The sequence below is a fragment of the Panthera uncia genome, chromosome D1 (genome assembly GCF_023721935.1).
Source record: "Panthera uncia isolate 11264 chromosome D1, Puncia_PCG_1.0, whole genome shotgun sequence".
Lineage (NCBI taxonomy): Eukaryota > Metazoa > Chordata > Mammalia > Carnivora > Felidae > Panthera > Panthera uncia.
In genome coordinates, this window is record NC_064808.1 from 26,457,273 (window position 1) to 26,470,338 (window position 13,066).

A 13,066-nucleotide genomic window follows, 5' to 3' on the forward strand; every position below is an offset into this window, starting at 1 on the left:
TTCAGCTCCCTGCAGACTCTTGAATGTGACCTTGAACAAGTCATTTTAAATCTTCCACAGCCATTATTTCCTAATATGCAAAAAGAAGACAGTAAAACCAAAGGAATGTTCCATAGAAGATGAGACTCTTCCAAATTATACACAAGTGTGTTCTCATGATTTGGGGCACACTTGCGATAAAACAGCTTGTACCAAGTGCTAAGAACATGAGACACCAGGAAGAAGAAAATTTACAGAGCTGTCCAAGTTAGAGACTACTTAATCAAACTTATTAATGAAGGATACCTGATCAAAAAAGCTAAAAGCTACAATTCTAAGATAGGATCAGGATAGGTTACAGGTCTACATACACAGAAACTGGTCACTGCATACTAATTACAGGGTTCTGGGTGGGATTTTTTGTTTTGTTTTGAGAATTCTCAAATTTACCAATTTCATGAGAACACAAAGATACAATTTAGTGGACAACATGGTTTCACTTCAACTTGTGAAGAGAACCTGTGAAGAGTTGTAATAAGAGCCATAAAAAATGGTAAGGTCACATGTATTTTACCCTGGAATTTATTTTACTATGCAATATAAAGCTAAAGCTGCTGCTGATTCCCTTATAGCATTTGTGCACTGATACCCTGTTAAAGAAACTGAAAACCAAGTAAACATGCCCTTTGGGAAGCTGGTGAATAGATTCAAAATAAAATGAAAACCTAATTCAGAATGTTCCTACTCTCTACCTTTCCTTACTGAGTTGTTCTGTAATCTGAGAAGTCCATACACTCTAAAGATACGCTTCTAGTCAGACAAGTGGTTGGACATTTATGGATGGCAGATGGCAAATGTCACCCAAAACTACTATAGAGGGAGCATAGTGAAGCAAGGGTAAAGTTTATCCACAGAACTTACTGCACTGTAGAAATTGCTTGTTATTTTGTCTTCTTCACTACACTGCAAGCTCCATGAGGTAAGAGACCTTGTAGGCCTGACTCACTGCTGTATCCCTGATACATAATATTCATTCAATAGAAAAAAATATTGTTTTTGAGAGAAAGAAAGAGCGCGCAAGTGGAGGAAGGGCAGAGGGGGAGGCAGAGAGAGAGAATCTTAAGCAGGCTCCATGCCCAGCACTGTCTAGCAAGGAGCCTGATGCGGGGCTCGATCTCACTACCCTGGGATCATTACCTGAGCTGAAATCAAGAGCCGAGTGAGCCATCCGGGCACCCCGCATTCAATAAATACTGACTCACTGACTAAACACAGAGACACTACAACTCAAAGTCTAGTCATGAGCTTTAAAAATATAGGAACTTAGGGGCACCTGGGTGGCTCAGTCAGTTAAACGTACGACTTGGGCTCAGGTCATGATCTCACCACTCATGAGTTCGAGCCCTGTGTAAAGCTCTGTACTAACAGCTCAGAGCCAGGAGCCTGCTTTGGATTCTGTGTGTGTCTCTCTCTCTGCCCTTCCCCTGCTCCCACTATCTATCTCTCTCTCTCAAAAATAAACATTTTTAAAAAATGTATTAACTTACGGGCAGCTGGCTGGCTCGGGGTTGCGAGATCAAGCCCCATACTGAGTGTGGAGAATACCTAAATAAATAGGCTTAAAAAAAAATTAAGAACTTGTGCCATCCATTTATCTAAGGATGACTGGGATATACTAATTAAACTCACAAAGACCTGATTTAATAAACCAAAATGCTAAATGGCAAATATTAACTGGGATAACAATGTGAAGTTTTTCATCTGAATACAGCATCTTCTACTGGTCAAAAGGTGATTAAACACCAGAACAGAACAGGCTTTGTGAGCAGAGTATATGGAGGTAGAGAATCTCAGGGGAGACATTAATTTGCAGCTCACTGATCTTTACTTTTAGAGATGTAAACATCTCTATGTTTACAGAACAGATTATCTTTTAGAATCAAAGCACCATCTCAGACTAGTGCCAGCCAATTCCTACAAGGAAGCCACTCGTCCTTTTTCAATATTCTATATCACTTACTGAAGGTTCTGCACCCAAATCCCAATGTGTACAGGGGCGGGGTGAGGTGCTTCCCCCCAACACTACCAAACAGTTGTCAGAAACCAGCTGGGTGTCCTACAATTCAATTGAGTTTTGACACTATCTACCTGGAGATACTGTCAGACCCCACAGGTTAAGGGTTCAGTTCTACAAAACTGCCCTAGTTGCAAGTCCAGGCGGTCATGGGTGCTATAGACCAGAGGTTCTGATGACTCCCTCCTTGGGTTTGATTTGCTAGAGTGGCTCCCAGAACTCAGAGAAACATTCTACTTACCAGGTTTACTGGTTTAGTATAAAAAGATATAACTCAGAAGCAGCCAGATGAAGAGATGCATAAGGGCAAAGTATGGGGAAAGGGTGCAGGGCTTCCCCGCCCTGAGGGTGCGCACCACTCTCCCAGCACCACCCACTGTGTATTCACCAACCTGGAAGCTCTCCAAACACAGTCCTTTTGGGTTTTTATGGAGGCTTCATTATATAGGCATGATTGATTAAATCACTGGCCAGGGGCAATTGATTCGACCTCCAACCCCCTCCTCTCCCCATGCTGAAGGCTGGGGGATGGGACTGAAAGTTCCAACCCTCTAATCACAGGGCTGGGTCCCCTGGCAACCAGCCCCCATCATTAGGTTACCTAGGTGCTTTCCAAAAGTCGCCTCGTTAACATAACAAAAGACACACTTATAGCACTTAGGAAATTCCAAAGGCGCTCTTTGCCAGAAACTGGACAAAGACCAAATATATTTATTATTAATCACAACATCATAGTTACCAATAGCAATTCTACCCTTAAAATATTACTCTATTATAACTTGCAAGACTAAAGGTTGTCTCTTTGCTATTTACATTTTAATTTGTAGAATTCCAGAAGGGATTTTAGAGTTACTAGAAACTCAGTAGCTACTCATTTACACAGTTTGGAAAAAAAGTCTGCAGAGATGATTTCATACTTTATAAATTCTTATTTATGCTGTACATGTACAGTGATGCTTCTTGATGTGGCCCCCAGGCTGTGGGGCCTGAGCTTTACCACAGCCCTGTGCCTACCTATTATTATAAGGAGAAAGAGCAAGGAAGCCAGAGGAATATTTTAGGGCACTGATTTTATATTCTGTTTTGGTATGGACTTCTATGAGAATTTAATTAAATCTTCCATAACCTTCTTCCTAGAAAAATGCATATGCACACAAATGTTGATAAACTTTTTTGGCTGTTCCTGGATCCCCTAACACTTAATCATGGGTCCCAGCGTAAGGACTCTTGCCTTAAGGACATACCTACATACAGTCGAAGATAATGAATGTAGTCTAGTGTTGGCTTGATATTAATTTGGAGTCATGCCATTAGACTGACAGGATGCCAAAGGCAAAGCCATCAATTAAAGAATGACTAAAGATCTAAACCAAAGGTCCTCCTTTATCAGGAACTGTAGTGATAAAACCATCATGTTGGCCATCTGCATCCATATTACAGCAATCAGTCCTGGTATCTTTAAATGCAACAGATGACATGTAGTATTAACAATATTTATTGAACATTTATTAGATGCCAAGCATTGTTCTAAGTGCTTTACATGAATTCATTTAATCTTTACAACCATCTAAGAGATAAGTGTATTTTCCTCATTTTAAAAATGAGAAAACAGGGGAGGCTGACTGGCTCAGTCAGTAGAGCATGTGACTCTTGATCTCAGAGTTGCGAGTTCAAGCCCCACATCAGGCCTGGAGCCTACTTAAAAAATAATAAATAATAAGCAATAAACAAACAAACAAACAAACAAACAGAGATGCCTGGCTGGCTCAGTCAGTAGAGCATACAACTCTTGATCTCGAAGTTGTGAGTTCGAGTCCCACATCGGGTACAGAGGTTACTTAAAGATAAAATCTTAAAAACAAATAAATAAAAAGTAAAAAAATAAAAAATAAGTAAAAATGGGAAAACAGAAGCTTTCTAAGTATACATATTGGAGACCAAGAGGACCAAAGGTCGTATTTGCTTGTAGTGAGGTCTTTGTACACTTTGTGTGCTGGGATGAACCTAGCAGTATATCCATCAAAATCTATGTGATACTAAGCCACAATAAAATGGGGCCTACTAATGTTTGCTATAAGAATACTATGTTGAGGGGCACCCGGCTGGCTCAGTCAGCAGAGCATGTAATTCTTGTTCTCCGAGTCGGAGTTCAAGCCCCACGTTAAGTAATTAAGTGTACTTAATTTAAAAAAATAATAAAAGTGAAAAGAATATTATGGGAACTAATAAATTACCTGAGAAGGGCTTTGAACATTTTAAAAGAAACACACCTCAAACCCAAAAAATGTTCATACTTCTTTCAAATATGCAGAACTACCCATCATCTACACTTTAAAGAGATAACATCAGCACTGACATTCTTAGACTATGACACTCCCTCTTAAAACTTTCATTTTTTGGACCCACTTCAAAAAGCTTAAGTATTCTTAATAAAAGACAGGAGTTGGGGCAACTGCTGGGAATACTTGTGGAAATTGCCACCCTTTCATCAGTGAGGCCCGCTCCCAGTCAGGGATCTGAAATGACTTCACCATACATTCCGCAAACTGAATCCCCTCAACCTCGTGGGAACTAAGCCCCCAGGCAGTGAAGTTAGGGTGTGGTGACCTCACTCACATTCAAAACCTTTTTTAGCCTGCTCGAGCACAGTCCTGGCTGGAACCTGCCTGAGACTTTTCAAATGCTTTTTTATTTAAAGCTACAATTTGCACTCCACCCTCCTAGTTCTCAAAGCAATTCAGAGAAAGTGGAAGGTCACTGACACTAGAGGAAGACAGAAATATTCTGGACATTATTCTAAAACTTTAATTTCTCAAGCAACTGAAAACCCACAAGTGACTAGGCTGCCAGTTGAGAAACTTGCTATTCTTAAATGCTAGTTATTGGCAATGTTCTCATATGATAAGAACCCAGCTCAGGGTCACAAGTATAAGGAAGCCTAATCAAAATATCACCTGAAAAACAATGATAATATTCCTTCTAACCAAAGTTAAATTTGCTTACAGTGAGGTCTTTGCATTCTTTGGGTGCTGGGAGGGCCCGACTTTATATTTTTCTGTAAAGCTTCATCAGAATCTTCCACAGCATCTTCAAGGCCTTGTTCAGAATCACTTGATTTTGATTCTCCTGCTTCATTTATATTGGGCTTGTCAGGGTTTTCAGACATTCTCAATTAAGTTTATTCACTTTCCTAGGAAAGAAAAAAAAAAGTGAACCAAAATGTTCTAGCTCTGTTACTAACTGGCAGTTGACTCTGGGCAAATCATTTATTCTCTTTGGGTTTCCATTTCTCATGTGTAATAATGAGTGGGCTTGCAAAGATCTTATCCAGCTATCATATTCTACCTCAATGATTAAACAGATACCTGTAAAATGACACAATTTATCAAATTCATGGACCTGTACCTCAGACAGAGTGACAGGTTTGAGTATTTTTGTCCCACTCCTAAGTCAAAACCAGGATCTTACACTGTTGGAAGATAACACTATAAACTGCCTGCTTCTATTTTGATCAAAGAGTGATTCAATTCTTCAATTCTTTCCTCTCTTTCCTGAGAGCGGAGAGGAAAAGCTTTTGGAAATCATGCTTTTAACTTGGGCTTCCAGTTGAATACACTGGACCATGGAGCTGGTTCTCTGATCCTGTTATGTGGATAAGATACCTGGGGCTGACATCTAGAAGGGAGAAGCATATGAAGCATTTAGGAATAACGTATGAGGCCAATATTTTTATTAACTTGTCAGTCGGCAGGAAAAGATGATAAGTAGGAAGTTGCAAACAACCACGATGTATGGGGTTGGGTGGGGTTTTAATTTTTTTAGTTGCTGGTTAGAACAGGAATCATACTGGGGCGCCTGGGTGGCGCAGTCGGTTAAGCGTCCGACTTCAGCCAGGTCACGATCTCGCGGTCCGTGAGTTCGAGCCCCGCGTCAGGCTCTGGGCTGATGGCTCGGAGCCTGGAGCCTGTTTCCGATTCTGTGTCTCCCTCTCTCTCTGCCCCTCCCCCGTTCATGCTCTGTCTCTCTCTGTCCCAAAAATAAATAAAAAATGTTGAAAAAAAAAAATTTAAGAACAGGAATCATACTTAACGTGTTGGTTTGGGCCAGTTAAAAAAGGGCTGGAATACTAGCCTCTTTTTACCATACAAGTTTTTGTCAAGTTCTTTTCTCCCCGAGTTTTTTTCCTAGAGTTTTCTCTTCCTAAGGTGTTCCTAATTAAGGGAGAAGACAGACACAATGTTTCTGCATTCACAAGAATACTGCAAATAATTAGCATTTGTATCATCAACACTTGGAGATCACAAAACATTTTCATAAACGCTAATTAGACTTTATTATACACCTGGAGGGTAATCCAGGGATCAAAAGAAATGTTGGCAGCTCCGAAAAGGTCTGGCAGACTCTCTTTTGCCCATTAGACAGAGAAGAATCATTTGATATAATTATCTAAAATTTCAGATCCCTCCATTAAATAGAATGAAGTTACTGGAATTGACATTTCCAGGCCTGTATTATTTTTTTTAGGCCTGTATTATTAATATGAAGGTTTCTTTAATACAGTTCCCTCTTACCTTCCAACATCCCACTCCAGACACCCATCTCCTCTGTCCTAAATCCTATCAGGCTCTGGAAATGCTCCAAGATCCAAAAGACAACATTGCCAGCATATTCTCTGAGAAAGGACAAACAAATACACTTCTAATTTTATCCTCTTCACATGCTGAGAATGAGCTCAGAAAGGATGAAGTAACTCATTCTGCAAGGAAGGCATGCTTTCTGGGTCTCTAATACTCAGCTCAGTAAACTAACCCCATCCTTTTAAGATTCTGCTCAAGTCCTACTCCTCTTAGGACACTTCCCCACAGTGTGTGCACCTTTCTCTGAACTCTTGTAGGGCTAGTTGCTGCGTGTCTAGCATGCACCATAGCCTTAGATCCAATTCAAAATATACTTATTTAAATAGCTCTGGAGGGGGAGACATGCTTACAAGGAAACAGAGCGAAACTGAAGCCTTGATGGCATTATGAAACCACTACGGAAACATAGTAGAGGGAGAAACTGATTCTGCCTGTAAGGAGTTGGGATAACCTTCCGGGAAAAGGTGACATTTGAGCTGGGTTTTTTTTGTTGTTGTTGTTTTTTTTTTGAAAAGAGCAGGATTTCGTCCAATTAAAATATGTCCGGAGTGGGAGAGAAGGTGAAAAGGGAAGCATTTCACTCAAAGGGCACACGTGAAGGCACACGAAAATAAACAGAAGAACAAGTGGCAGGTGATGAAGAGGGAAAGATGAGTTGGGCAAGATTGGAAAATTGCTAGTTTTATTAAAAACAACGACAACAACAACAACAACAAAACTCTTCACCTAGATTTTTAACTTCTTAATGCCCAAGACCAACCATATTTCCCACAAATGCTCCATCCGTATATCTTCCAAACAGATACCCAGTTAAGTGTTTGTTGACAGCTGTGTCATCTCTGTGATGTCAGCGTGTGTGGGAAGGATGGGCGTTGGCCTCAGACATACCTGGGTTCCGATTCTGGCTCTTTGCTAACTGTGAAACTTCAGTTTCCTCATCTGTAAAATGCAGCTACCCACTTCTTCGATTTGGGGGAAGATCAGACGACAGAACGTGCATAACAGCAGCTGGCACACTACAAGCTTTCCACAAATGGAAGCTATATTTATAGGGCTACAGGATGCAGCAAGGAACCATTTATTGCTTACAGCGTGCTCATTCATTCAACAATCACTAACTCCTGCTCCGCCTCAGAAGGGAACCGAGGGCAGGAGGATTCTCGCACTTGCCCTAGAGACCTTCTATCCGAGCTACACGCCGGGCCCCAGCTGCCACAAGAGACTCCCCACCAGAAAGGGTCTTTCAGCAAAGTAAAGGGGGTCTGTCCACCGATGCCGGGAACCGCTTCCTCTTGCACCCAGTGTCACTCACTCTCAGCGTCCAGATTCCGTTGTAAACAACTGTTCAGGCCGGCGAGGGAGTGGCGGGCCAGCAGCAAGCGATGGAAGCGGGGTGCGCTTTGAGCACGGCCTCGAGGGGTGGGACAAAGGCCGTCCTACGCCGCAACACGCCGCCGTCCCTGCCACTCCGTCGCCTCCACCCGACAGCACCGGGACCCGACCTCCCCGGAGGAGGCGAAGAAATGCCTGTGGTTTCCACCTCACGCCTCCCGTGCGGGCCCCGCAGGGCTGCCAGCCTCCGCGCCCGCTTCCCTCACCTGCCTCGGAGTCGGCGTGCTCCCTCCTGCCGCTCGGGCCGGGAATGAGACGGGAGGAGGCGCGGAGCGATGAGCGGCGAGCACGGGACGCTTCAGCCTCTGTCCTTCCGAGGCCGCATCCCTCGCCGCGCTGAGGGCCGTCCTCCCTCCCCGACTCCGGTGGGTAGCGGCCAAAGCGGCCGTTCCTCAAGCGTCGGGAAGGGGGAGGCAGCCTTTTAGCCAGGAGGCGCCCGCCCCACGCAGGGCGGCGCCATGTTTCTGTACGGAAAGGCGGGAGGCGCGGCCCTGTCCGGACCCAGGGTGCTTAGTGAGAGGTGGTTCAATCTAGGAGGCGTCCTGTTTCCGTATGTAGATGCGAGAGGTGGGCTCCGGGTCTGCGGAGGGGGCACAGTGGGCGGTGGCTCGGGACCTGGAGGTGCCCGCCCCACGCAGGGCGGCGCCATGTTTCCGTACAGAACGGCGGGCGCCTCTGAGAGAGTGTAAGGCGGGAGAGGAACGCGGGGTAGAGCTGGCACGGAGTCTGTCAAGTGAAAGAAAGCGATAGGCCGCTCATTCACAACCGCATTCAAAGCCTTCCCCGCCCGGGTTTTCAAATTTAAACATTACCATCATGTCTTCTATCTAGGTGCACATAATTTATCATCCTCCTCTAATTTGGGCTAAGAAACAAACAAACAAAAAAAAGTCACGCCCACCACCTAGGTAGCCAAGCCTCACTTTAATGGCACAGACTCATTTTGGTTTTGAGGTCATCTCTTTTATCCAAGCGGATGCCACACTTGTCCATAGGAAGAGCGAGACTTGAGTCCTGAAAAGACGCCAGGCAGGGGGCAGTTTCCATGAGGGTTCCACTTGGTGTAGGTACAGAAACAGTAAGCACTTTGGGCGTTTTATGAACTGTGTTTTAGAAGGGAAAAAATATCATGCTTGAATGGATAAAGGAAATATATTTATTTCCATATATGTATATGTGGAAATATATCCATATATTTATATTTATATATATCCATATATATATCCATTTATATCCATATAAATATCCATATATTTATATGGATAAAGGTATATATTATACAATGGAATACTACTTGGCAATGAAAAAGAATGAAATCTTGCCATTTGCAACAATGTGGATGGAACTAGAGGGTATTCTGCTAAGTGAAGTCAGAGAAAGACAATTATCACGTTTTCACTCAAATGCGTAACTTGAGAAACTTAACAGAAGACCATAGGGGAAGGGAAGGAAAAATAAGTTACAGAGAGGGAGGCAAACCATAAGAGACTCTTAACTACAGAGAAAACTGAGGGTTGATGGCGGGGGGGAAGGTTGATGGGTGCTGGACATTGAAGGCACTTTTTGGGATGAGAGCTGGGTGTTGTATGTAAGTGATGAATCACAGAAATCTATCTACTCCTGAATTCAAGACTACAATGTATGTGAGCCAACTTGACCATAAATTTTTCAAAAAAAAATTCATGCTAAAACAAGCTTGTTTTAGAGCTTCATCTCCCTCCATCACAGGTAGCAGGGACCATGCTTATCTTGGTGCTGGACTAGTGGCTGCTCCAAGAAAACCATGCTTTTCTCACCTCGTAGCAAACTATGTGAATAGAAAGTTTTGGGGCCAGGGTCGTTGGGTGGCTCAGTTGGTTAAGCATCCGACTCTTTTGTGTGTGTGTGTGTGTTTTTATTTATTTTTGAGACAGAAAGAGACAGAGCATGAGCAGGGGAGGGGCAGAGAGGGAGGCACAGAATCCGAAGCAGGCTCCAGGCTCTGAGCTGTCAGCACAGAGCCCAACGCGGGGCTTGGCAAGCTCATGGGCTGTGAGATCATGACCTGAGCTGAAGTCGGACGCTTAACGCTTAACCGACTGAGCTACCCAGGTGCCCCAAGCATCCGACTCTTGATTCAGCTCAGGTCATGATCTCATGGTTGGTGAGTTCAAGCCCAGCATGAGGCTCTGTGCCATCAGCTTAGGATTCTCTCTCCTTCTCTCTCTGCCCCTCCCCCGCTTGCTCTCGTGTGCGCTCTCAAAAAATAATAAATTAGTTAATTAAAAAATAGTTTTGGGGCCTAGTCTTAAAAAATAAAAGCTATGTGATTGTTCATTTGTAAAAATGCTTTAAGACTGAGCATAAGTCATGTATGTCCTAAACCAAATGAAGGTAATAATTAAGTCTCTCACCTGTAACCCATAAAACTCATTAAATTTAAATAACTAGAACAAAGCAAGATGAAGTGAAGTTAGTGCTGTCAAACAATATTTCTAAATAGATCACACCCGGGCAATTATTCCTAAAGTGTTGAAGGCTGAGTGCAATACAACACCCTCATACCATTCACAAACTAGCACGTTGGGTATTTTTTCTTAAATACACACACGCATAAAAGTCCTCGGATGAGGATTCACTTTAGAGAAAAAAAAAATCCTTAAAATACTCAACTAACTGGAACAAAGATTCACCAAGAAAATATTCAGTTCTCACTTCCAAGTCCAGACTAATATACCATTAGTCTCTAGTGGTTCTCAACCCTAACTACATCCTAAAATCTGGGGGTGTGGAGGGTTCTAAAACTATCATCTGAAATTCTGGGGGTGATGCCAAGGCAGAACTGTTAAGCTTTCCAGGTGATTTGAACATACAGCCAGGCAAGAACTACCTCCCTAGGGAGACCCACCCTCTATGTCCACACACCTAGTGAGAATCCACTACCTTCTTTTAAGGATTAATATACAGTTTTCACTTGTGGAGGGGATGTTGTTACACTATCAAAACTATTGATTTGACTTGCAGTGGCTTACTTGTAATCTTCTGATATATTTGGTTTCCTTTAAATATTAAAAACAGGGGCGCCTGGGTGGCTCAGTCGGTTAAGCGTCCGACCTCGGCTCAGGTCATGATCTCACGGTCCGTGGGTTCGAGCCCCGCGTCGGGCTCTGTGCTGACAGCTCAGAGCCTGGAGCCCGTTTCAGATTCTGTGTCTCCTTCTCTCTGTGACCCTCCCCCGTTCATGCTCTGTCTCTGTCTCAAAAATAAATAAACATTAAAAAAATTTTAAAAAAATATTAAAAACATACTGACACCTTCTGTGATTTTTTGGGTTGCAAGGACTGGAAACTCAAATTACCTCAAAATAAAGGGAGTTCACTGAAAGGCCACTTAGGGTTTTGAAGAAGAAGCTGGCAGCTGTTCTAGAAATCAGTACTATCCTATCAACTCCCCTAGACACAAAGGATCACTCATCATACTTCTGCTCCTCGCTGCAGTCTCCTGTACTCCCTTCATAAAACAGACTAGCTTACTTTAATTGTTGCTCCCTAATTTGGATTTTTCTATACAGAATTTCACTGCCCAAGCTGATTTTTATGCAAACTCAAGTCATTTGCCTATAGGTAAGCTGTCGATCAGTGCTTAGCCCTCTTCTACCCAGCTAGGGTAGTGGTAAAGCTCAGTTTCCTAGGCATCAGGTTGTGTAAGTGAGGATGGGTTCCCAAGAGGTTATCCTGGATGAATAAATGAGGGCACATAGCAAACAACATACAGTTCTAGTGGTACAGGAGGGCTGCCCACAGTATTCAGGGTAGCACAGAACCCACAGTTTAAAACTTTGACCATGCAGTAAACATGACCAATTTTTCTTAAAACCTTATTCTATTCTTGCTTATGAAGGTTGAGGTAAATTGTGGTCTTGCTAGATTTTCCATGGAATTATCATCCCATTAGAATGCTGCTGCTTCTAGGACCACGACTATAACTAGGAAGTTCTGCCTTCCCCTGAAAGAGAGATGGTAGTTTTGTTTGCCAAATAATCATTACGTGCAAAGGTTGCAAGTCAGTACACACAGTTTTGCTCTGTACTAATGTACAGAGTCTCTAGATTAGTGGTTCTCAACCCTGACTACACCTTAGAATCTCCTGGGGGGGGGCAGGCAGGAGTTCTAAAACTATCATCTGAAACTCCAGGGGTGATGCCAGAGAAGAACTGCCAAGCTTTCCAGGTGATTCCAGTGTGCAGCCAGGTAAGAACCACCCCCACACTCCCCATATGGTCTCACTGCACTTTCAGTAGTTTCTGAAAACTTCACACTTAAATCACAAACAAGCTTATCTTCTCTTTTTCACTACACTGTAAAGAGAGTTACCTTCCCTTCTTGCCTATGAAAACAAAGCCAAAAAACAAAAAACCTCACAAGGTTAGGGATCACAGGTACATTATAGAGGAGTCCTCAACTTTCTCCCATTTAAAGACTAGTATCAGTTATAGGTTAGAAAATAAAAGATTGACATGCCAGCATATTGGCTCGTCATTTGAGTCTTTCCTACCTCTATTTTTCAAAAAAAATTTAAGTAATCTCTATACCTAATGTGGGGTTCGAACCACAACCCTGAGATCAAGAGTTACACGCTCAGACTGAGCCAGCCAGGCACTCCTCCCTACCTCTCTTTAAATGTAGGCAGCAGTATCTCTAAGTAGATAAAATTTAGTTTCATTTTATTCAATGTTTATTTTTTACAGACAAGACAGAGTACAAGCAGGGGAGGGCAGAGGGAGACACAGAATCCGAAGCAGGCTCCAGGCCTCTGAGCTGTCAGCATAGAACCCAGCGCGAGGAGAAACGGGAAAGATTCAAAAGAACATATAAATTAAGAGACTTACAAAGCTCATTAATCAATTGCAATTTATGGACTTTAATGGATCCCTATTTGAATAAACTGTCAAAATCATGTGAGATCAGAAAATGTGACTACTGAATGCATATTTGATGGTATTAAG

General features: G+C 42.8%; 1 protein-coding gene and 1 long non-coding RNA gene across 5 annotated transcripts in view; one reads left to right on the forward strand and one right to left on the reverse strand.

Moving 5' to 3' along the window:
- TCP11L1 (t-complex 11 like 1) overlaps nucleotides 1–8,378 on the reverse strand; it is a 31,493-nt gene extending 23,115 nt beyond the window's left edge. Inside the window, exons 1-2 of one of the 4 annotated variants that reach the window (XM_049648586.1) lie at nucleotides 8,289–8,378; nucleotides 5,057–5,243 (exon numbers count right to left, since the gene is read on the reverse strand). In XM_049648586.1, coding sequence (XP_049504543.1) covers nucleotides 5,057–5,219 — 163 coding nt within the window. In that variant the 5' untranslated portion in view covers nucleotides 5,220–5,243; nucleotides 8,289–8,378. Of the gene's footprint in view, nucleotides 1–5,056; nucleotides 5,244–6,624; nucleotides 7,647–8,002; nucleotides 8,089–8,288 lie in introns of those variants that run through there. The other 3 variants (XM_049648592.1, XM_049648602.1, XM_049648604.1) reach the window with 3 other exon arrangements.
- LOC125934969 (uncharacterized) lies at nucleotides 8,362–13,032 on the forward strand. Its single transcript, XR_007461587.1, has 3 exons — nucleotides 8,362–8,447; nucleotides 12,256–12,311; nucleotides 12,809–13,032. It is a non-coding gene; the product is annotated as an uncharacterized LOC125934969 (long non-coding RNA).
- Nucleotides 13,033–13,066: the final 34 nt, after the last annotated feature.